General features: G+C 47.3%; 2 protein-coding genes across 5 annotated transcripts in view; both read left to right on the forward strand.

Moving 5' to 3' along the window:
* Positions 1-17,444, forward strand: part of SLC26A9 (solute carrier family 26 member 9) — a 31,834-nt gene extending 14,390 nt beyond the window's left edge. For all 4 annotated transcript variants that reach the window (XM_043485888.1, XM_043485887.1, XM_043485889.1 and 1 more), the window contains 13 exons: positions 751-898; positions 1,138-1,251; positions 1,449-1,526; positions 2,061-2,156; positions 7,462-7,568; positions 8,284-8,353; positions 8,472-8,564; positions 8,703-8,816; positions 9,471-9,740; positions 10,798-10,852; positions 12,462-12,607; positions 13,994-14,065; positions 15,232-17,444. In XM_043485888.1, coding sequence (XP_043341823.1) covers positions 751-898; positions 1,138-1,251; positions 1,449-1,526; positions 2,061-2,156; positions 7,462-7,568; positions 8,284-8,353; positions 8,472-8,564; positions 8,703-8,816; positions 9,471-9,740; positions 10,798-10,852; positions 12,462-12,607; positions 13,994-14,065; positions 15,232-15,279 — 1,411 coding nt within the window. In that variant the 3' untranslated portion in view covers positions 15,280-17,444. The remainder of the gene's footprint in view (positions 1-750; positions 899-1,137; positions 1,252-1,448; positions 1,527-2,060; positions 2,157-7,461; positions 7,569-8,283; positions 8,354-8,471; positions 8,565-8,702; positions 8,817-9,470; positions 9,741-10,797; positions 10,853-12,461; positions 12,608-13,993; positions 14,066-15,231) is intronic.
* Positions 15,347-24,096, forward strand: part of PM20D1 (peptidase M20 domain containing 1) — a 36,136-nt gene continuing 27,386 nt past the window's right edge. Inside the window, exon 1 of the mRNA XM_043485891.1 lies at positions 15,347-17,128. The gene's annotated coding sequence lies outside the window, so the exon portion shown is untranslated. The remainder of the gene's footprint in view (positions 17,129-24,096) is intronic.

Genomic DNA, 24,096 nt, shown 5'->3' on the forward strand with positions numbered 1-24,096 from the left:
TGCATGCTAAGTCACTTCAGTCATGTCCAACTCTCTGCGACCCCATGGACTGTAGCCCACCAGGCTCCTCTGTCCATGGGATTCTCCAGGCAAGAATATTGGAGTGGATTGCCATGCCCTCCTCCAGGGGATCTTCCTAACCCAGGGATCGCACCCACATCTCTTATGTCTCCTGCATTGGCAGGCTGGTTCTTCACCACCTGGGAAGCCCCCTTGACTGCCACACTCCCCCCAAAAGTTTCATCTGATGGGTGAAACCTCTCTGATCAGTCGTTCTCTGGTTCTTTGCTTTGCTTTAATGCATTGGCTCTTCTATCCACACAGAAAAAAAATCTATTAGGATCAACAGAATTCACTGAGTGTCTACTCTGTGCCAGGGACTGTGCTGGGCCCTAGGAGGAGAGGACCAGTGTTTATACGGCAGAGCTGGAGCAGACAATGGGGAAAAGGCCTCAGGGCACTGGGGGCTGTGGCTCTGGACCAGAAAGAGTGAGGAGTCTAAATTCTGGATGTGAACAAATGAGGCCCTGCCGCTCACTAGCGTGGTGACCTCAGACAAGCTGTGTTCTCTGAGCCTCGATTTTTGCTGTTTCAAGGGGAGGATGGTAGCTGCCCTGCAGCAGGGCACCGAGCGCCCCGTTTGGAAGCAGGGATTCACGCAGAGGCCCTGGAGCAGAGTGGGCCCTGCTGCCTGCTGCGGGCGCCCTCCTCACACCCTTGGGCCCTGCCTCATCTCTGGCTCCTTGACAGTTTCCCCACTCCCGTGTCGCCTGTGGTTTCGCAGTGGAAGGACATGCTTGGCACGGCCTTCTCCCTGGCCATCGTGGGCTACGTCATCAACCTGGCCATGGGCCGGACCCTGGCCAACAAGCACGGCTATGATGTGGACGCTAACCAGGTAGGTCCAGCCACTCCCAGCAGGGCTGAGCAGGCTGGGCCGGGGCCCACAGAGGCATGGCGAGGGATGTCCAGGGGCTCTTTGGCTGACTTCTACTTGGCTGGGAGTGTATGGCTTTATAGCAGCTGGGTTATTCTCGAGTTCAAGATCCAGCTAGCTTGAATGACTATGTTTGGTCTGTACTGTGTGCCCCACCCCCCACACACCCCCAGCTTCCAACCCTGCCCGTGTGCCCGCAGGAGATGATCGCCCTGGGCTGCAGCAACTTCTTCGGCTCCTTCTTTAAGATCCATGTCATTTGCTGTGCCCTCTCTGTCACTCTGGCCGTGGACGGAGCTGGAGGAAAGTCCCAGGTGAGCGTTGGATCAGGGGAGTGGGAAAGGGATTGGGTGTAGCAGCACAGTTGCCCCAGAGAATCCAGGTCAGCAGGTCTCCAGCCTCCCTCTCCTCTCCTCAGTCTCCACTCCACCAAATGCATTTATTGGGGGGAAAAAAATCAAGAGCAAGAATTTCACACCTACGCCCCGCTTCCATCTCTTTCTCTGGATAGGTGTCAAGTCTGTGTGTGTCCCTGGTGGTGATGGTCACCATGCTGGTCCTGGGATCCTATCTCTACGCTCTCCCCAAGGTAAGACACAGCATCAGAGCAGAAGGCAGCCAGAGACTCCAGTAAGAGCAGGCCTTAGGAGCTGTGTGATGCCTCACAGGTTACAGAGTACCATCACTGTTACACTTCATCCTGGCCACAACCTGCGAAGCAGTCAGCGTAGGTTTTACTCTCGCCATTTTACAGGTGAGGGAAACTGAGGCTGAGAAGCACTGACAAGGCTCACAGGGGCAGGGCTGTTCTCAAACTCCAGCCTCCTGACTTTAGGGTCCACATCCGAGTCAGCATTTACAGCCTCTGTGGGCCCCTGGCTCAGAGGGCCCTAGGCACAGGCTCTCCAGGGATGGAGGAAGGGGGGGATGGCAAAATTCAGGCCCAAGGGCCCTCTGGCTCCAGCACCTGCACTTAACAACCCTACGGTTGAGTGCAAAGTTTTGGGGGCTCTGCCAGTTCTAGAACTGCAACTCTGTCCTGCCCCCAGGGCCAGGGGTTTGTAGGAAGGGCAGGAAGAAGGGAACACACCCAGTGACAGGCAGCATTGTCCTGCTTCCCTAGTCTGTGCTAGGGGCCCTGATTGCTGTCAACCTCAAGAATTCTCTCAAGCAACTCGCTGATCCCTACTACCTGTGGAAGAAGAGCAAGCTGGACTGCGTAAGTAGCAGGCAACCCCTGGGTACCTGTCTTGCCTGGTACCCCAGGTACTGCCTCCTCCAGCCCCACAAGCCTGTCACTTCTGTCAGTGATCCCTCTGGTCAGTTGCTCCCTAATTAGCATGCACTCAGTCGCTAAGTTGGATCAGACTCTTTGCGACCCTATGGACGGTAGCTTAACAGGCTCCTCTGTCCATGGGACTTTCCAGGCAAGAATACTGGAGTGGGTTGCCATTTCCTCCTCCAGGGGATCTTCCCAACCCAGGTATTGAACAAGCATCTCCTGTGTCTCCTGCGCTGGCAGGCAGATTCTTTATCACTGAGCCACCTGGGAAGCCCTAATTAGCATAACCAAGTGTTAACAGGTCAGGTTTTGGAGTGAGACAGCTTATGTTCAAATCCTAACTCAACTGTTCACTGGCTCTGTGACCGATGGCAAGTCCCTTAACCTCTCTGAGTCTCGGCTTCCTCATCTGTGATCACAGGTATTTTATACTCTCCACAACCCCCCACCGCCACCCCCGGGGATGCTTATGAAACAAGATAATACAAGGAAGGAACACATTCTCTGAATTGCATCTTGTGTTCAATAAAACTTAGCTATTATTTTTATAGTTCCAAAAAGCAAAATCAGTCAGTTCAGTTCAATTTAGTCCCTCAGTCGTGTCCAACTCTTTGCGACCCCATGAACTGCAGCACACCAGGCCTCCCTGTCCATCACCAACTCAAAGAGTTTACCCAAACTCATGTCCATTGAGTCAGTGATGCCATCCAACCATCTCGTCCTCTGTCATCCCCTTCTCCTCCTGCCTTCACTCTTTCCCAGCATCAGGGTCTTTTCTAATGAGTCAGTTCTTCACATCAGGTGGCCAAAGTGTTGGAGTTTCAGCTTCAGCATCAGTCCTTCCAACGAACACCCAGGACTGATCTCCTTTAGGATGGACTGGTTGGATCTCCTTGCAGTCCAAGGGACTCTCAAGAGTCTTCTCCAACACCACAGTTCAAAAGCATCAATTCTTCGGTGCTCAGCTTTCTTCACCGTCCAACTCTCACATCCATCCATGACCACGGGAAAAACCACAGCTTTGACTAGACGGTCCTTTGTTGGCAAAGTAATGTCTCTGCTTTTTAATATGCTATCTAGGTTGGTCACAACTTTCCTTCCAAGGAGTAAGCGTCTTAATTTCATGGCTGTAATCACCATCTGCAGTGATTTTGAGGCCAAAAAAATAAAGTCAGCTACTATTTCCACTGTTTCCCCATCTATTTGCCATGAAGTGATGGGACCAGATGCCATGAGCTTAGTTTTCTGAATGTTGAGCTGTAAGCCAACTTTTTCACTCTCCTCTTTCACTTTCATCAAGAGGCTTTTTAGTTCCTCTTCAGTTTCTGCCAAAAGGGTGGTGTCATCCGCATATCCGAGGCTATTGATATTTCTCCCGGCAATCTTGAGTCCAATTTGTGCATCTTCCAGCCCAGCGTTTCTCATGATGTACTCTGCATATAAGTTAAATAAGCAGGGTGACAATATACAGCCTTGACGTACTCCTTTTCCTATTTGGAACCAGTCCATTGTTCCATGTCCAGTTCTAACTGTTGCTTCCTGACCTGCATACAGGTTTCTCATGAGGCAGGTCAGGTGGTCTGGTATCCCATCTCTTTCAGAATTTCCCACAGTTTATTGTGATCCACACAGTCAAAGGCTTTGGCGTAGTCAGTAAAGCAGAAACAGATGTTTTTCTGGAACTCTCTTGCTTTTCCGATGATCCAGCGGATATTGGCAATTTGATCTCTGGTTCCTCTGCCTTTTCTAAAACAAGTTTGAACATCTGGAAGTTCACGGTTCATGTATTGATGAAGCCTGGCTTGGAGAATTTTGAGCATTACTTTACTAGCGTGTGAGATGAGGACAATTGTGCAGTAGTTTGAGCATTCTTTGGGATTGTCTTTCTTAGGGATTGGAATGAAAATGGACCTTTTCCAGTCCTGTGGCCACTGCTGAGCTTTCCAAATTTGCTGGCATATTGAGTGCAGCACTTTCACAGCATCATCTTTTAGGATTTGAAATAGCTCAACTGGAATTCCATCACATCCACTAGCTTTGTTCGTAGTGATGATTTCTAAGGCCCACTTGACTTCACATTCCAGGATGTCTGGCTCTAGGTGAGTGAGCACACCATCGTGATTATCTGGGTCATGAAGATCTTTTCTGTACAGTTCTTCTGTGTATTCTTGCCACCTCTTCTTAATATCTTCTGCTTCTGTTAGGTCCATACCATTTCTGTCCTTTATTGAGCCCATCTTTGCATGAAATGTTCCCTTGGTATCTCTAATTTTCTTGAAGAGATCTCTAGTCTTTCCCATTCTGTTGTTTTCCTCTATTTCTTTGCACTGATCGCTGAGGAAGGCTTTCTTATCTCTCCTGGCTATTCTTTGGAACTCTGCATTCAAATGGGAATATCTTTCCTTTTCTCCTTGGCTTTTCACTTCTGTTCTTTTCACAGCTATTTGTAAGGCCTCCTCAGACAACCATTTTGCCTTTTTGCATTTCTTTTCCATGGGGATGGTCTTGATCCCTGTCTCCTGTACAATGTCACGAACCTCCGTCCATAGTTCATCAGGTTCTCTGTCTATCAGATCTAGTCCCTTAAATCTATTTTTTACTTCCACTGTATAGTCATAAGGGATTTGATTTAGGTCATACCTGAATGGGATAGTGGTTATCCCTACTCTCTTCAGTTTAAGTCTGAATTTGGCAATAAGGAGTTCATGATCTGAGCCACAGTCAGCTCCAGGTCTTATTTTTGCTGACTGTATAGAGCTTCTCCATCTTTGGCTGCAAAGAATATAATCAATCTGATTTCGGTGTTGGCCATCTGGTGATGTCCATGTGTAGAGTCTTCTCTTGTGTTGTTGGAAGAGGGTGTTTGCTATGACCAGTGCGTTCTCTTGGCAAAACTCTATTAGCCTTTGCCCTGCTTCATTCTGTACTCCAAGGCCAAATTTGCCTGTTACTCCAGGTGTTTCTTGACTTCCTACTTTTGCATTCCAGTCCCCTATAATGAAAAGGACATCTTTTTTGGGTGTTAGTTCTAAAAGGTCTTATAGGTCTTCATGTGTGTTGTCGCTCAGTCATGTCCAACTCTTTGTGACCCCATGGACTGTAGCCTACAAGGCTCTTCTGTTCATGGTATTTTCCAGGCAAGAGTACTGGAGTGGGTTGCCATTTCTTTCTCCAGGGGATCTTCCTGACCCAGGGATCAAACCCGGGTCTCCTGCACTGCAGGCAGACGTTTTACCCTCTAAGCCACCAGAGAAGAGACAGAACCAATCAATTTTAGCTTCTTCAGCATTACTAGTTGGGGCATAGACTTGGATTTCTGTATATTGAATGGTTTACCTTGGAAATGAACAGAGATCATTCTGTCATTTTTGAGATTGCATCCAAGTACTGCATTTCAGACTCTTTTGTTGACTATGACGGCTACTCCATTTCTTCTAAGAGATTCCTGACCACAGTAATAGATATAATGGTCATCTGAGTTCAATTCACCCATTCCAGTCCATCTTAGTTTGCTGATTCTGAGAATGTCTTTCACTCTTGCCATCTCCTATTTGACCACTTCCAATTTGCCTTGATTCGTGGACCTAACATTCTGGGTTTCTATGCAATATTGCTCTTTACAGCATTGGACCTTGCTTCTATCACCAGTCACATCCACAACTGGGTATTGTTTTTGCTTCAGCTCCATCCCTTCATTCTTTCTGGAGTTATTTCTCCTCTGATCTCCAGTAGCATAATGGGCACCTACTGACCTGGCAAGTTCCTCTTTCAGTGTCCTATCACTTGCCTTTTCATACTGTTCATGGGGTTCTCAAGGCAAGAATACTGAAGTGGTTTGCCATTCCCTTCTCTAGTGGACCACATTCTGTCAGACCTCCCCACCATGACGTGTCTGTCTTGGGTGGCCCCACACGGCATGGCTTAGTTTCATTGAGATAGACAAGGCTGTGGTCCGTATGATCAGATTGGCTAGTTGTCTGTGATTGTGGTTTTAAAAAACAAAAAACCTAGAACATAAAGCCAGTGGACCAGGATCTTAGGCAGGTTAAGATTTTTGTGGAGTTCTATGTCCCCATCTATGATGGGGGTGATATTCATGGCTGCACCATACAGTGGTTCTGAGGCTTCAGTGAGATCAGAATTGGAAAGCAGTGTGTAACCGTGAAACCCTTAGCAAACATGACATCATTTTCATTAGTCACGTTCCCAGCACATCTTCCACTAGGGGATAGGAATGAGGCTACTGCTATCGACGACACTGCTTACCCCACTTGAGCCCAGCGTAAGCTGTGAGAGAGGGTTTCCTAACCTCCTTTCAAGATGAGGACTGAAGGCTCAAAGAGGTTAAGTAACTCATCAAAGGCCACAGAAGTAGTTAGTGGTAGGACTGGAACCCCAAGTCTTAGACTCCAAACCTCTGAGCTGTACTGTCTTCTGGGGGGGAAGGGCACTTACATGGTAAGGAAGGAAATCCTTAAAGTCTGAGAAGTGAGTGGTGCATCTGGGGTCCTCCTCATGTGAAGGATGAGGATGGGGAGAAAAACGAGGCCCCAGTTCCCACCCCGAAGGTCTGCTCTTGCTGCATCCCAACCATCACCCACAACAGTAATAGTCCTGGTATTCACATCGTGCTTTGGGTTCCCATTTTACTCCCATCCCTCCACCTCCCACCCGCCATCCCTCCACCTCCCACCCCCCATCCCTCCACCCCCACCCTCCTGGCTTGCACACACAACCCGGCCCCAGGCTATCAGGTCAGGAAGCATAGCTGAGCCCCAGTCAAGTGCACAGGTTACTATCAGATGGAGGAATGGAACTCACATTATTGCACCCATCACTAGGCTTGGTAGGACCCTATCTTCCTTAATTCTTTAATCTTTTCATGAAGCTGGTATTATTATTCACACAGCTAGTAAGTGAATATTCACAAGTAGGACAATGAAACTTGGAGGCCAGGCGTTTCTGTCCCCAGACCCACAGTCTTTGACTGTGCCACGCCAGCTCCCAGTGGGTGTGGGGGTTGACTGCTAACAACCAGACAAGACCAGGGAGCCATCCTCTGTCCACTGGAAACGGGCAAGTGTCACCAAATCTCGCCTACGTGAAATACCGCCAAACTGCCATGAAGAGGGAAGGGTGGTCCGAGGCTGGGCTAGCAGAGAAGGGCCTTGGTGACCCTGGAAGACTTCCCCAGCGGGGCAGGTGTCTCCCCGGGCCTGCTCTGACGTCTCTCTCCTCACAGTGCATCTGGGTGGTGAGCTTCCTCTCCGCCTTTTTCCTGAGCCTGCCCTACGGTGTGGCGGTGGGGGTCGCCTTCTCCGCCCTGGTTGTGGTCTTCCAGACCCAGTTGTAAGTAATGGTCCCTCCCTAAAGGCACAGCCATCATGCCCCAGCCGGTCCACAGGGGCAGCCACGGGGGGCCTGGTGAAGCTCCTGGGCCCCGCTACCCATGGGGTCTGGCTCTGGAGGAGAGCTCGGCCCAGCCAGGACCATTGGCACAGGCCGGGCTGTCTGACTCCCATCTCCTGAAAACCCAGGGGAATCCATCACGGTTGTAGAGGGCTGGGGGCCCAGGGGAAGCAGGGTTGGGCAGGCGGGTGAGACTCAGTGTCCTTCCAAGAGCACATCAGACCCCAGACCAGACCGCAGCCCACCCTGAGGGAGCTGTGGGCCAGGGGACAGCTAAGTGTCTCCCATAAAAACATGAAGTGAAGCAGACGGGGAGTCCAGTCCAGGGCAGGAAGGATCCTGAAGTCAGTGATCTGTCTTCTCCTTGAGAACTCAGAGCCAAGAAGTGGTGACTTTGGGGCCACTTATACTTGTATTCTCCACCTTCCTCCCCGCTGAGCCCTCCCCCCAAGGAGCTATGTCGGGGAGCCGCCTGCCATCCCTCTAATTATAGCCCAGCCTCAGGCCACCAGGCGTGTGTCTCCAGTGCAGAGAGACAAGCAGAAAAAGCCCAGGGTCAGGACGGGACCCTCCCCTGAGCCCCCAGCTCAAGCATCCCTCCAGGCCTGTCTGCTAATAGCATTCTCTTGTGTTTGTCTTTTCCTTCTTCATCCAGTCGTAATGGCTCTGCTTTGGCCCAAGTCATGGACACTGACATTTACGTGAATCCCAAGACCTACAATAGGGTGGGTAATCCAAGCTCATGACCGCCCTCTTTCGCCCTACATCACCCCACATAAAAGGGTTTTATGAAAAACCAATAAAAGATATTGCTGCTGACTAACTTGATTCTCCCTGCCACAGGTCCAAGAAATCCAAGGTATAAAGATCGTCACTTACTGCTCTCCTCTCTACTTCGCCAACTCAGAGATCTTCAGGCAAAAAGTCATTGCCAAGGTAAGGCTCAGTCTCCTAGTGACCAGAGGGAGTGGACAGAGCGTGCCTGGCAGAGGCAAGAAAGGCAGCTGGGAGCCAAGATCCGGCCACCCTCAGAGAGGGCAGAGGTGAAGACTTCTCTCAGCCCTCTTCCTCCAGACAGGTGTGGACCCCCAGAAAGTGTTGCTGGCCAAGCAAAAGCACCTCAAGAAGCAGGAGAAGGGGAGAACGATGCCCAAGCAACAGAGGAAGTCTCTGTTCATGAAAACCAAGGTGAACTGAGGCTAGGAACAGCCCACACCCTCTCCCTTACCCTCTCTGACCTTGCCAGCTGGTGCCCACCTCCCAGCACCCTCGGAGGCAAGGACAGCGAGCTTCTGTGGCCACTGCTGGGTGACATTGTCTGGTGGGCATCTTCTCCTTGGATGAGGAGCCATCAGCTCCCAGGGTACCCACTAAACTCCCATGGCCCCCTCCGCATTTTCTGGCTAAGATGGGATCTGCCCATGGACTTAAGAGCAACCCCAGATCGAGAGTTGCAGTGAATTTCCTGGGGTCCCCAGCCAACCTAGAACTAGCAAGGTGGGTGTGGATGTGGGAACTCTGAAGAGAAAAAGGTAAACACGGGTAAATGCAAAAAGGGTCTCCGTTGTTTCCAAAGGGGCTTCCTCTGAAAGCACTGAAGCTTCAGCCCCTCTCTTAGAAGGGCCCTCTAACTTTGCCTGCGTTATGGAGACCAAACGTGCCGACCTGCTCAAGGAGGAGGCTTTGGGAGGCACCAGTCCTCAGGGATTAGAGGGGCTTGGATTCCCCACCATGAAGTCTGGTTATTTACCTCCACCTGCACGTACCTTGCCCCAGCTTCAGCCACAGGGAAGTTTGATTGAGCCTGATGATCTGACTCCGCCCTCCCACTCCCCCCTCCAGACTGTCTCCCTGCAGGAGCTCCAGCAGGATTTTGAGAACGGCTCCCCGACTGACCCCAACAACAACCAGACGCCTGCTAATGGCGCCAGTGTGTCCTACATCACCTTCAGCCCTGACAGCTCCACCGCTGCCCACTGCGAGCCCCCAGCCTCTGCTAAGCCCAGTGACATGCTGGCCAGCGTCCCACCCTTTGTCACCTTGCACACCCTCGTCCTCGACATGAGTGGGGTCAGCTTTGTGGATCTGATGGGCATCAAAGCCCTGGCCAAGGTGAGGGAGCCCCAAGGTGGAGGGAGCCCCAGCGCACCCCCAGCCCGACCCCCTCACCCCTACCCTCCCACACTCCCTTTCCCTGGAGCCTTCATTTCGACCGACTGAGTGAGGAGGCTCACCAGGGAGCCTAACCTCTCCTAAAAACCCTTTTCCCAGATGCCTCCAGGACAGGATGCTGCCTGCAGAGCAGGCCCAGACAGCACAAAACAGTGCGTGCCAGGGGAGGGACCCCAGGACCGGGCCCCGCTGGTCCACCCCGTCCTAGCACCCCTCTCTAGCAGACACGGGAACCCGGCCCAGGGTCCTCCGAGTAGAGCTCGTTTTGGCCCAGGTTCACGGTCTACTGCTCCTTCCCACACTCACCCAGACACCCTAGCATCAGCTGGGTCTGGCCAACCGAGGGAAGAAGAAGAAATAATATCAGCGGCCCTCACCTTTAGGCCAAACAGACGGCTCACAGGGCAGCTTGAATAAATGCGTCCATCTGATAGCTTTTCAGCGGCCACTTCTGATGGCAGAGTCATTTCAGGGACTGGCCCAGAGAGAGGCAGAATAGTGAAACCGAGGAACCGAGAGAGCACAGAGGCTGATGGCCTCGTCAACCAGTGCACAGCCGGCTCCATCCCCAGACAAGGGCTCAGCCTGCTCCCGCAGTCTGGATCTACTAGGATCCAGGTGGCTGAGGCATTAGCCGCTCCGGGCCGTGGTCCTTCCCCGCGGCTTCTGCCTAAGCCTCAAAGGCAGGTGGGGTCTGGGATTCTAAGCTAGCGAAAGAAAAGGTCTGGCCCCATAAGAAGGGGCCACGGGGACACCAAGTGGCTGCCTTGTTGGCAAAGCCCCACGTCTGCCCCGCTTTCCAGAGAAGCGATCAGCCAACACTCCAGGGAGGAGTGGTGTGCCCTGCTGCTATTTTTATCCTGGGCTGCCAGGGCTCTCCTGGTTGCTTATTTGTTTGGCTTCCCTCTCAAGTGCATTTTGTGAATCACTTTGGAGGCCCACTTAGAACATTCCTTTCCTTCTGTCTCCCTACCCAACACGTTCCTGACTCCTCCAGCTGAGCTCCACCTATGAGAAGATCGGGGTGACTGTCTTCTTGGCGAACATTCACGGTAAGAGAAGAAGGATGTTTAGGGGACTGGAAGGCTGACGAGGGGCTAGGGTGGGACTAGGTGGGTGGGAGGCTGAATAGTGAGGGGGGTAGAAACCAGAACAGCACCTGTTCCCCTAAACTACTGCCTGCTCACGAGAACTTCAGGCACAAGTCAGAAGAGACCACGACCGGGTTATATAACATCCTGTATGCTGTACTATGCTAAGTCACTCCAGTCATGTCTGACTCTGTGTGACCCTATGGACTGTAGTCTGCCAGGCTCCTCTGACCATGGGATTCTCCATGGGATTCCCTCCAGGCAAGAATACTGGAGTGGGTTGCTATGCCCTCCTCCAAGGTATCTTCCCAACCCAGGGATCAAACCTGCATCTACTGCACTGGCAGGGAGGTTCTTTACCACTAGGGGTCCCAATAAAAGAGTGTAGGTGGGGATTGTGGAGTTAAGGAGAAGCAACTAGGATTCTGATTTGCCCACCACTAATTTGCCACATTTAGCTCAGTTGGTGAAGAATCTGCCTGCAATGCAGGAGACCCCAGTTCGATTCCTGGGTAGGGTAGATCTCCTGGAGAAGGGATAGGCTACCCACTGCAGTGTTCTTGGGCTTCCCTTGTGGCTCAGCTGGTAAAGAATCCGCCTGCAATGCAGGAGACCTGGGTTTGATCCCTGGGTTGGGAAGATCCACTGGAGAAGGGAAAGGCTACCTACTCCAATATTCTGGCCTGGAGAATTCCATAGACTGTACAGTCTATGGGGTGGCAAAGAGTCAGACACGACTGAACGACTTTCACTTTCAATTTGCCATGTATCCTTGGCCAAGTCACTTCATCTGCCTAGGGATCAATTGCCACCTACATAACATGAGGAGGCTGACTAGATGAACTGGGGGTTCTTCTCCAAATCCGAAAGTCCATAAATAGGCAGAAAGCACAGATATACCATAACTCTCCAGGGAAGACACACACGCAGTTTTATACAGACTCAGTCTCCGGGGGGCCCACAAACACAGCCCCCAGTCCCTGTCCACACGGCAGTGGACGTCTCACCAGCATGTGTGCGGAGTACAAGGATGTGGACACAGCAAGAGCACACAGACGCCCCGGAGAAAGGGAGAGGCACATGTCTGCACGCCGCGCTTCCCTCAGAGGGCCAGCGCCTTCCAGCAGGACCAGCCAGCCTCAGCACCGGCCTGAGCATGCCACAGACTCTGTGCAAGCCCCGCTCAGGCAGAGTCCGCACGGTTCTGCTGTGTGTGTGCTCCAGGGTTGGGGAGGAGTAAGGCTCTGCCAACACCGGACTCTGCAGGAAAGGTCTGGGTGAGCAGGGGCAAGAACAGACTCTCAAGGGACAGAACTGGCCCACGATTTCGGCCTTCCCTCACCACAAAGGACCGACTCCCTGAATCAAGCAGTTTCCTTCTGCCCGGGGTTGAAGTTTCAGCATCCTCAAGCCCACGTTACCCTCTGCTGTCCAGAATTGGTACTGCAAGGCCAAGGCCCGGGGGCCCGGGACGCAGCGAGGGCTCAACCCCAGGCCCTCCATCTCCCCCACCCCCAGCTCCAGGCCACAGTGGCGTCGACTTTTGAAGGTGACCTTTCCCTCCTTGCAGCCCAGGTGTACAATGACATCAGCCAGGGAGGCCTCTTTGAAGACGGGTGTCTAGAGCGCAGTCACGTCTTTCCCAGCATACACGACGCGGTCCTTTTTGCCCAGGCACAGGCCAGGGAAGTGGCCCCAGGACACGACTTCCAAGGGGTAAGGTCTCTGCACCTCGGGAATCCTAGGCCCCAGGGTGTTGAAATAACAGGACAGTTTGGGTTCCAACACCTATTCTATCAGTTAACTTTCCTGAATCTGTTTTCTTATCTGTGGAATGGGTGCCTTAATGTAACATTATCTACCTCACAGGATCTTTCTTTTGTTTTGGTTTCAGGATTAACTGATAGTTATATCTTTTGTGACACTTGAAAGAGCTTTGTATATTACAGAATCTTTATTATTATCAGTTTTGAGATCAGACAAACACCTGAAGCACAGTAGGTTATGCCTGGTACTCTGACATGGCTCAACCAACATATTCCTTCCCTAGAAATAAGACGTTTTGGAGAAGGGAGGGGAGTAAGCCTGCCAGTTTTAATTTAGTCGAGCTTAGAGATTTCAGGCTGGTGACGGATGAAGAGTATGTATCAGAGTTTTGTCTCAGCTTCTTGACATTTAATTTACTAGCTCAGTAAATAGTATGCAAATGAGCTACAAATAACAGTGTCTACAAATAACACTCCAGAAAGCTGGGGAGGCAGAAAAAGCCCATCCTATTGGGGTCCCTGCCCAGGCCTCCCCAGACAGTCCCATCTTCCAGGCTGCCCTGCCAGCTCATCTTCGACCCTCGGCCTGCCAAGCCTCTGTGCCCTAGTCCATGATGCAAACCCCTTCTACCATCAGGGGATCATAAGAAAGGCTTTTCTGGCCCTAGAGCAACCATTTGCTCTTTGCGTTTTGAGACTGATGAAGCTGGAGCCATCTGTTCTGGGTGCAGAAAGCCTGTCCAGGGAAACACAGGGCCAGGCACCCGCCCGCCACACAGAGACAACTGTGAGAGCAATGGCCTTCCTGGCCTTCTGCCCTTTGCCAGCAGGGCAAAGAGGGGGAGATTCTGGGAAAACCCTCATCACTGTAACTGCACAGATAATGCCATTTTTACAGTTTAAGTATTCTTACAGATGTATATTATACCAATTGTATATTTACATATTACAGAATATATTCATATCTGTAAGTTATGCACACACACACACTGTTTTCAATAGCGTGGTAAGGCAGAGAGCCACCAAAGTGAGTGTGATTATCCTACTTTTACAGAGAAGGGAGATGGACTCCCCAGGTCAGGCAGCTAGGTAAGCTAGGTAAGCCTTTCCTGCTTCTGAAGTGCCTGCCAAGGGAGCCGACGCTGATGCACGCCTGTCTGCAAGGAAGAGGGAAACCGCGGCTATACTGTGTTTTGAGAGGCAAATGAGGGAGGGGAGGGCAAGGACAAGAGGCCAAGTTAGGCGTCAGAACGCAAGATGCCCCCCACCCCTACCATTTGTGCCAGCCCATCTTTCAGGCACTGCAGCTCACTCTGCACTGGTTTCCCCCACCCAGGCGCCCGTGGACCCTGAGCTTTCTCTGTATGAGCCGGAGGAGGACAGCCCCAGCTACTGGGATTTAGAGCAGGTGAGCTGACTAGCGGGGGTCAGAAGGGGAAGGAAGGAGACCCTCTCCCACCCAAAGTGTTGGCTGCGCTCTCCCGCCAGAAGCCAGAACAGTCACCTTGAAGGCAATAAGGTTTCTTTCTCACCTTTCTTTTAATAGCAGATCTTAATTCTTACTCCTTGAAAGGCATCATGGGGGAAGGGAGAGTCACTGGATCAAGTCCTAGAGAAACTACATCTATTCTTAACTCTCCAACGCACTGGCCACATGATCTTGGGCAAGCCATGTGACACCACTGGGCCCCCAGTGTTTATCATTGTAAAATAAGGGAAATACGAGGAATGCCTGTCCCATCCACCTAACAAGATTAGTGAGGGATGCTTTTGTTCTTTTGTTAATTCAACTGGTATTGATGGTGTGCCTACTACTTGCCTGACACTGTCCCAGGGTGGGCACACATCCGATCAGATGAATTCCAGGGGTGCAAATACTACTGCCGGTGGGCAGCCCTTCAGAGCCATGCAGATGTGGCGTGTACTTCATATAGAATGCTATGGTCCTGACATGAAAAGTAGCCCTACCCCAATGCCCTGAGTTAAAAGAAACCAAAGCTTTAGAGAAATCCAGCTCTGGGTCTATTAGAAAGAACAACTCACTTGGTGCCTCTTCCCAATCTTTTTGGGCATGCGTTCCAATGGTCCTCTGAGCCCATCTCTGGGAGTCCTGGTGGCATGCAGCAGGCATTAGGGAATAGAGCCAGGGCTGCAAAGACTTGGCATACTGATTTCTGGGCCCCCCCCAGAATCTCCAGCCCATTCCAAACACCTGGCTAGAACAAAATAGCTTGTCGGAGCAAGAAACGACTTTAGAACTTGTCTGATCTCAATCGTCACCTGATCTAATGAAGGAAGGAGAGCAAAAAAGGAGGGAGGGGCCTGTGACGGTCACACAGCACAGCAGAGGTGATTCAAAACTAGATTTCAAGCTTCTTCTCTCGTCACGTCTATACAGGTTCACCTCTTGGGCTGACCCTGCCCCTCCACTGTTCACACCCACACATGCACACACTCACCCTCACTTCCTCATAATGCCTCTTACTGGCCAGGGTTTCGTAGGGTCACCCGGCAGTTGTGACTACTCAGATCTAACGCTCTCTCCCCCATCCCTGCTTCCTGTGGCCGCTGCAGGAGATGTTCGGAAGCATGTTTCAATCAGAGACCCTGACTGCCCTGTGAGGGCCCAGGCCGCCTCCAGAGCCTCTCGGACCCCGTGAAGGATGAGCCTGGGATCGCCGGGAGTGGAGAGCTGAGAACACCTCCGCCGGAACTCGGGTGCCTCTGCGTCCTCCTCGTCTCTCACTCTGAGGTCCCCCCAGGCACCTCCAGAGCTAGCCGGTCTCAGCAGAAGGCAGAGACACCTCTTCACGCTCCTACTGACCCGCAGGGCCCCAACCCGCAATGAGCATGCCTCCTGCTGGCTGCTCTGCACCCGCCTACACCCTGCCTGTGGCAGCTGAGGGGACCCTTGACTGCCAGGCTTCAAGACTGACTCAGGAACGGAGGGAAAGCTCGTGCTGACGTAGCGTGCAAGCTTCGAGAATGCCCCGAGACCGGCACGCCTCGGTGTCAGGCTGTCACAGGACACAGGGACAAACTGGCCCATGACTCTGTGGCTCATCCCCTCCCACTGCCCCAAGTCTATCCCAGCAGCTCTGTACTCCTGGGTCCATGGGCTCCAGCCACCCAGGAATCTCCGTCTTGGCGACTATGCCCCCTTCCTCCTCCTCTCAAGGCTGCTGAGACCCCCACTGCTATTTGGCACATCAAACTCTAGCCTGGGGAGCGGCCACCAGAACTACCTCCCCAGGGGCAGCCTCCTGAAACGTTTTCACTCCCCCTGCCCTCGAGGGCTGCTCCCCTCTACTTGAGACCAGGTAGAAACCCAGGAGGAACAGGGGATAGCTGGCAGAATCCTCTGGCAGCCTAGCAACAGATACCAGTTACTCCGCACAAAAGCTTTGGGCAGTCCCTGCTCTGGAGACATGGAGGGAAAGGATGCTCCATCAGTCCAGGGCCAACTGGTGGGCCCAAGCCCTGACAGACCCCCGACCTTAGAAACGCCTCCCCCACTGGAGAAGAAGTCTGCCTGTCCTCTTCTCTGGCAAAGCGCCGATGGTTTTAAACCCCCCTTCTCAGCTTGAGGCCTAAGTGGTTCAGTCATGTGAGGGAAAATGACTCCAAGATCATATCCCAACTGGGTGCCCGGTGCAGAGAAGGGCTGATGCAGACTGAGTCTTCCCCCACAGGGATCCCATGACAAATTCAGGATCTGAGGCCACTTCCTTCTAGGAAAGATGAGAAGAAGGGTTAAGTTCTCCGTATTTATAAAAAAACATAGAAGAAACCCACTATTGACTTGCAAATAAATAGGTTCCATGTGCAGGTGTTTTGGGAAATTTTCCATGGAAGAGCAGAGAAAACACCTTGGCCTCTGCCCACTGTGTCTCCTGAGCTCCTTCAATGAATGATCCCTGCCCAAAGGGTTGGGCTGGCCCAGCCTGGAAAAACGTCGAATTCCTAATTTCAGCCTGACCTACATTGTGTGTCTGTTAAGTGTGAGCTGGTCAGCGAGCAAGTCTTTACAGAGTTAAAGGAGGGGGTGCTGGTGAAGAGCCAACAGATTCTTGGCCTACAAGCACTGCTTCTCTGTGAATTCATTATGCCATCTGGCTGCCAATGGAACTCAAAACTTAGAAGGCAGAGGCCAATGTTATCTGGGATTCACTGTGCCCAGCACCCGAAGTGCCAAATTTCGAGAGGACAAGAACCGTGGCCAATGAAAAGTCAACCTCCCCTGCTCCACCTCCAGCAAAGTCCAGCTCAGGCCCAAGAGGTGGGGGAAAGATCACAGAGTCTCAGGACATCCCAAGTCACAGGTGCCTTGGGAACCAAGTGTCTAGAACCCTTGAGGACTTGCTGAAGTGACCGCAAACCCCCAGGCCAGCCCCAGACCTAAAGGGGATTGCTGGCGCACAGTGGCCTCGAGTGGGGGCTCCGGGAGGGGTCCTGCACCACGTCCAAGAGTGTAAGTACTACCCGAGTCCACGGCGGAGGTAAGGTGGGAAACACCTGGGGTGCAGAGAGACAGCTGGAAGAGAACTCACTGCTGGAATGCCTTGGCGAGAACACAAGCTCACACAGACCACTTACCGAACGTGCCTGAGGCAGGGAAGGAGGGAAGGTAGTGAAAGCATCCAGGATTTCAAAACTTCTGAATGTTCTTAGGGATACTGATGTGGTTCCCGGGAACCAGGACTCTTGAGATATTTGTGTAATTTATTTAATTTAAACGCCATTCTCCTTTTGTTCATTTTGCTAATAAAGTGGTTTTGAAATGTGAATGAATGCATGTGTTCAGGTGGTTTTACAGAGAGACAAACAAGTCACCTCCAGGAAGAGGCGGCCTTGCTTTGCCCACGCCCCAGGGGGAAAGAAACGGAAAGCTAAGACTTCTCCTTGAGTCTCCCAGCTCCTCTCTGGGATCTGGTTTTCCACTCCTGGGAATGAATAAACTCCCATGATACAGCTGAAGAACAGAGATAGGGTGAAACACCTGGTGTAAGGGATCCTCCAACTCCAGACAGTTCCCAGAGCCAACTTTGTGGTTTCTGTGGCTATCAAGGAATTCAGACTTCCACTGTTTCATGTGCTAATTCTTCAGCATTCATGAGATGTCTCTCAAATGGGCCAATCCTATCAATACTCAGCAAAGTTTTCAGAATCCCCAGTTCGGGGGAGCACACAGCCTAATCCCACATTTCCCTCCCCTATTTGTGAGACAATGCAGGGAGCAAAAGGCCAGAGGACTCGAGCGTCCAACAAGCTTGGCTGATCCAGAACTTTGTTTGCTAACTGTAGGAAATAAGAGGAATCACAGAAAAAGAGCAAAGACTCCTTCTGTCTGGAGACAGAAATAGGATGAAGTGGCAAGAGATGGAAGACTAGAGATAAGACAAAGCAAAGAAGGAAGGAAGATCAGCAGGATAAACGTATGGAAACAAAGACATCAAGAGAGCTAGAAAAGGGAGAACAGGTGAAGGAGGAAGAGGATGCGGTGTAGAGGCAGAGAAGCCTCTACAAATTGGTTTGAGTTCCAAACCAATTATGTATCTAAAGCAAACTAATCTTGCCTCGCCAAGCTATTTAAATGCCCTTCAAGATCTGAGTAAGTCGGCAATGGGCATCCCTCCCTTCTGAATTTTATATGTATTTTTAATGATACCGTCTCAACCTAACCATTAAAAGTAGAACATAAGACAAAAGCTTCCACACAGGTATTTGAGAAGTGACCCCAGGGAGCAGCAGTGAAAGGCAGAAGGAGTGAAACAGGTAGGGAGGGAAAACCCACAAAAGAATGAGTTACTGTGGTAGCCCGTACAGAGGGCAACTGGGGCCCCAACCTCCTGGAGCCCTGCAAAGTGTGCCTCCAAACTGACCTGGAGAAACGTTGAACCATCGTTCCCATCTTCTCTTGGCCAAGGGTGATCTATGTGGGTTGCAAGGACGTGAGCACAGAGCAGTCCCGAGGGGCCCTTTGCTGTGGCATCAGGGAGACCCCCAGGGCAGGAAGGAAGAGATGTGCTTGGCTTCAGGAGAGGCCAGCAGGTAAGACTGCTCAGAACTATTACCTCTAAAGAGAGTTTTGAGTGGCATATAAGCAGCATCTAAATCAGATGCATTTCTTTAACCTACCTTTAAAACACATTTTTACCATTAGTTGTAAAACTACAACATGGCTTTAGCAGTCTTTGGGGAAGAAGTGTCAAAACTTCTATGTTAACTAGACTTATTGTGGTCATTGTTCCACAATATAAACAAATACCAAATCATTATATTGTATACCTAAAACTAATAAATGTTTATACATCAATTATATCTTGATTTTTTTAACTCTATAAGATGATCTCCCCATTCTACCATGGAATGGAGTATTTTAAGACTATGCATTCCTAAACATGGTCTCTAGTACAATTCATTATTAAGAGGGACCAGGGCCCCTCAGAGCAATGACTGGTTACAGAGCCAGGGCAAGGTAGGGACGAAATGAATCTGAAACAACTTTCTGGGCCAGAAGGCAAGAAATTGTTCCCCAAAAATGATGGAGGCATATCACAAGGACACAGGAGTCAGATTCAAACACCTTCTACTAACCAAATGTAGGGTAATTGGGGCACCAAAATAAACACAAGACGGATTTTAAACCACTAAAAACAATAATTGTGACTATACCAATACTAGATACATAGATCTCAGGTGCTCTTGCCAGGGATTCAGCCATGTCCAACTCTTTGTGATCCTACGGACTATAGCCTACCAGGCTCCTTTGTTTAAGGGATTTTCCGGGAAAGAATCCTGGAGTGGGTTGCCATTTCCTCTAGATAGATAGACAGAAGATAATTATAGAGGATTTGTAGTATTTTTTTTAACATCTGGAAAGGTTAGTCCCCACCTACAACATTTTTATGATATAGCTTTTTTATTTAAGGATGCCATATTCTTTCCTATTTAGATCTCCTTTTGATAATTTAAGTGGTGTTTTCTCGTATAGATCTTACACATTTCTCAAGTTTATTCCTAGTTTTTTTTTTTAACCTTTTTTTTAATATAATGTAATCTTGTATTTTCTAGCTGGTCAATGTTTGCTATTGATTTCTGTGTATTAACTTTGTACCCAGAGTACCTGCTGAATTCTTACAATATTAATAGTTCTGTGGTAGTTTGGCTATTGAATATTTCAAGTTTGCCAGCAATACATACTATGTCTACAAACAATTATAATTTTATCTCCTTTTCAAATCTTTATACCTCTAGTCTCTTTCTCTTATTTATTTGTCTTGACTAGTTCCTGCAAAAATGATATTAAGTAATAGTGGTGAAAGTAGACATCCTTCTCTTATTCTCTGACTTTAATGCTAAAGTTTCTACTTTTTATCATTAAACATAATTCTGGCTTTAGTATTGGAAAATATACTTTATAATTTTTTTCATATTTTTATCACAAAAGGATCAAGAAAAATTAATGTCTGTCATGACGGTGTGAGGCACTACATTGACCAGCTCCCCAGTGAAACTGGTAACATTTTTTTTTCTTAATTTAAGCCTCTATAAATGGTCCTAAAAGAGAAAAACAGCAAATTAAGAAATATCTATTCAAGAAATAGCTATTAAAAGAATATAGATATAAGATATTATAAAAAACACAGAGGTAAATTTTCATGACCTAGGATTTGGCAAAATATTCTTAGATATGACACCAAATGCACAATAAAAGAACAATAAAAGTAAAAAATAGGTACATTGAATTCATCACAATTTAAAACTTCTGTGCTTCAAAAGACACTGTCAAGAAGGTAAAAAGACAACCCACAGAACAGGATAAACTATTGCAAATCATACATCTGATAGCAGGGACTTGTATCTAGAACATTAAAAAACACTTGCAACTCAAAATATTCTAATAGACATTTCTCCAGGGAAGATATACAAAGGGCCAATAAGCACATGTCAACATTATCAACATCATTTGCCACCTGGGAAATGCAAATCAAACCCACAATGAGTTATCCACATATATACATTCTTAATATTCTTTTCCATTATGGTTTATCACAGGATATTGACTATAATTCCCTGTGCTATACGTTAGGATCTTGTTGTTTACACATGTATAAATGAGTCACTTCACTGTGCAGCAGATTGGCACAACATTGTAAATCAACTATTCTTTAATATATACGAAGGCTTATACTAACATTATTCATAACAGTCAAACAGTGAAAATCCACATGTCCACCAATAGATGAAAGATGAATAAATGAAATGTGGTATACTCATATAATGTGATATTATTTGGACAGAAAAAGGAATGAGGTACTAATACAGGCTATAATGCTGGTGAACCTTGAAAACTATGTTGAATGAAAGAAATCAGACACAAAAGATCACATATTATATTGTTCCATTTACATGAAATGTCCAGAATAGGTAGGTATATAGAGACAGAAAGTAGATTAGTGATTGCTTAGGTCTAGGAAGGAAGGTGAACGGAATTAGGGGATAATGGTCAAAAGGTACAGGGTTTCTTTAGGGGGTGATGAAAATGTTCTAAAATTGACTGTGGTAATGGTTGCACATTTTGTGAACATATTGAATTGTACACATTAAAAAAAAAGAAATTCTAGACACCTTGTAGTGAAACTTAAGAACACTAAAAACAAAGAGAAGCCCTTAAAAGGAGCCAGAGCGAAAGCAGTTCACTACAAAACATCAATAATTACATTGTCAGACAACTTCTCAACAGAAAAAAGTGGAAGCCAGAAAACAGTAAATTAATGTCTTCAAAGTGTTAAAATAACCATCAACTTAAAATTGTATACTCAAAATTATCTTGCAAGAATGAGTATCAAATAAAGATATTTTCAAATACACAACAATTGAGAAAGTTGACTGTCACAACTTTCAATCAAGTAGCTTCAAAAGGATGAATATTGGGAAAAATAAAAATTATTCCAGAAGTAAGGTTTGAGATTCAAGAAGAAAGATTAAACAAGGAAACAGGTAAACATATTGGTAAATATAAGGAAATGTCTATATAATAATAATAGCATAACTAGGTTATTTTTTAAAATAAATTTAAAAATTAAAATAACGAACTATAAGAGCATATAAAGAGAAGGCAACCAGAGTTAAAGTGTTCAAATGTCTTCTTATTTTTCAGAGGAAAAGAGTTATGGTATTAAATTCAAATTTATTAAGTATGAATATAACATTTCAATAGTAAATCATAAGATGGAAAAGAATATAATGTCCAAACCAGTGAGGCAGGGGAGAATAGGATAATAAAAAAACCCACATGATGAAAATTTAATAAGCTGTTTAAAAAGCCAGTACATGGCAGGAAAGAAGCATAGAAAAAGTAGTGCTAATAAAAAGAAGATAAAAATAAGCCCAAATACACAAGAAATCACAAAAAATATAACTAATCTCACTAGTAAAAGGAATTGTCTGATTAGATTAAAAATTAAATTCAGAGACCCTGTAAAACATAGGGACACAAAAATGGAAGAAAACATATACAAGACAAATATTAACCAAAAGAATGAGGTAGCTATATTAATTGCAAAAAATTGGCTTTAAGACAAGGAGATCATGAAGCATAAAGAAGACCACTATGTCATGATAAAATTTTCAACAGTTCTAAATTTGAATGCACCCAATAAAAGTCTCAAAATAAATAGAGCAAAATTGATATTTTAAAAACTGGAAAAAATGGCAAATCCAGCAACACAATGGAAGATTTCGATATACTGTTGGTGTGTAACTCATACAGATTTTTAAAAAGTTAGGTATGAAAGAGTTAAGCAATAAAATAAACAATCTTGATTTAGTGAACATACATAGAATTCTGCACACAACAACTAAAATTTACACTTCTTAAGAGCATATGAAATATTTACAAAAATTGTTCACATACTAGGCCCTACAGCAATTCTCAACAAATTTCAAACGTAGGTATCATTCCTCATTTTGTGACACTGCATTGTCGTTAAAAATCAGTTACAAAAAGGGAACAGAAAGGTATGCATTTTTAAAAATTTTAAAAACAGTTCTGAAAAACTCATAGTCAAAGAAGAAATTATATGGAAACTTTAAAACACTTAGACCTAAACAATAGTGAAAATACTACATATCAAAACCCATGGACACAGGGAAGAGTGCATCATAGTAACTTTATAGCTCTGAATGCTTTTATCAGAAAAGAAAAAAGACAAAAATTAACGAGCCAAACATTCAACTATGGCAGCTGGAAAACAAACAAATGTAAAGAAAACAAAAGAAAGGAGACAGTAAGAACTGCTCACACCCATTCAACGATTACTATATGCCACGTGCTCTTCTTCATGTACATAAATTAATTTAATCCCCCCAACAACTCTAAGAGGTACATACTGTTGGTATCTCCATTTTACAGATGAGGAAACTGAGGCTCAGAAAGATTAAGTGAATTTCCCAAGGTCATCAGCACAACTCAATGAATGTTGAAGGCCTTGGAATGTGACTCAGACAATCTGGCTCCAGAGTTTAAACTCTTAGCTAATATAAAGTTGAAAACTTAAATGAAATGAATAAGTTGCTAGTAAATATAATGTACCAAAGATGGAATCAAGAAAACAGTAGAGAGCTGAAAAATCCTGTAACTATTAAGTGAAATCATCAGTTTAAAATCTTCCCACAGAGAAAACACCAGGTCCAAATTATTCTATTTTTTAGAATTATTAGAAAATATCTTAGATATTTGATCCTACTTTATAAACACTCTTCCAGAAAATGCAAAACACAAGCAAATAAAACAAATGGAAGGAAAGTCAAGCTCAGATTTCCCTTTCTTTCCCCTTCCCTCCCCTTCTTCTCCTCTTTCTTCTCTCTCTGCACCGCCCCCTCTCTCTCTACCTCCTTCCCTCCCCATAAAAGCAGATCCTCATGGTCCAGCATGCCTGCTGGAGCTGCCAACCATCACATGTGAAACTGGAGAAAGTGATTTAAGCAGAGAGTATCTACTTATCCTTCATTCTCCAAATTTAGTCACATGGCAAACCTAGCTACAAGGGTGGGTCTGGGAAATTTGATTTTTTATCTGGGTGTCAATGTGTTGAGCTCATCAGGGTTCTTATTACTTAGAAGGAAGGAGAAACAAATATAGGGCAGCTAGAAATCACTACAGTATCCTCTAACTAGATTTCTACTATACACTTGATACCAAATCAAAAAAAAAAAAAAATTACAGACCAATCACACTTAAAAATAGAATTGCAAAAACTCTAAAAGAAGATACAGCAATGGGTTTATCAAAGTTGAGTTTATCCTAGGAATGTCAGGGTGGTTTACATTTTTTCAACTTATTAATATAATTCATTACATTAACAGGCTAAAGGAGAAACATGCTCCACCAGATGTTGAGACACATTTTAAAGTTATAGTAATTAAGACAGTCAT

The sequence above is a fragment of the Cervus canadensis genome, chromosome 13 (assembly GCF_019320065.1).
Source record: "Cervus canadensis isolate Bull #8, Minnesota chromosome 13, ASM1932006v1, whole genome shotgun sequence".
Lineage (NCBI taxonomy): Eukaryota > Metazoa > Chordata > Mammalia > Artiodactyla > Cervidae > Cervus > Cervus canadensis.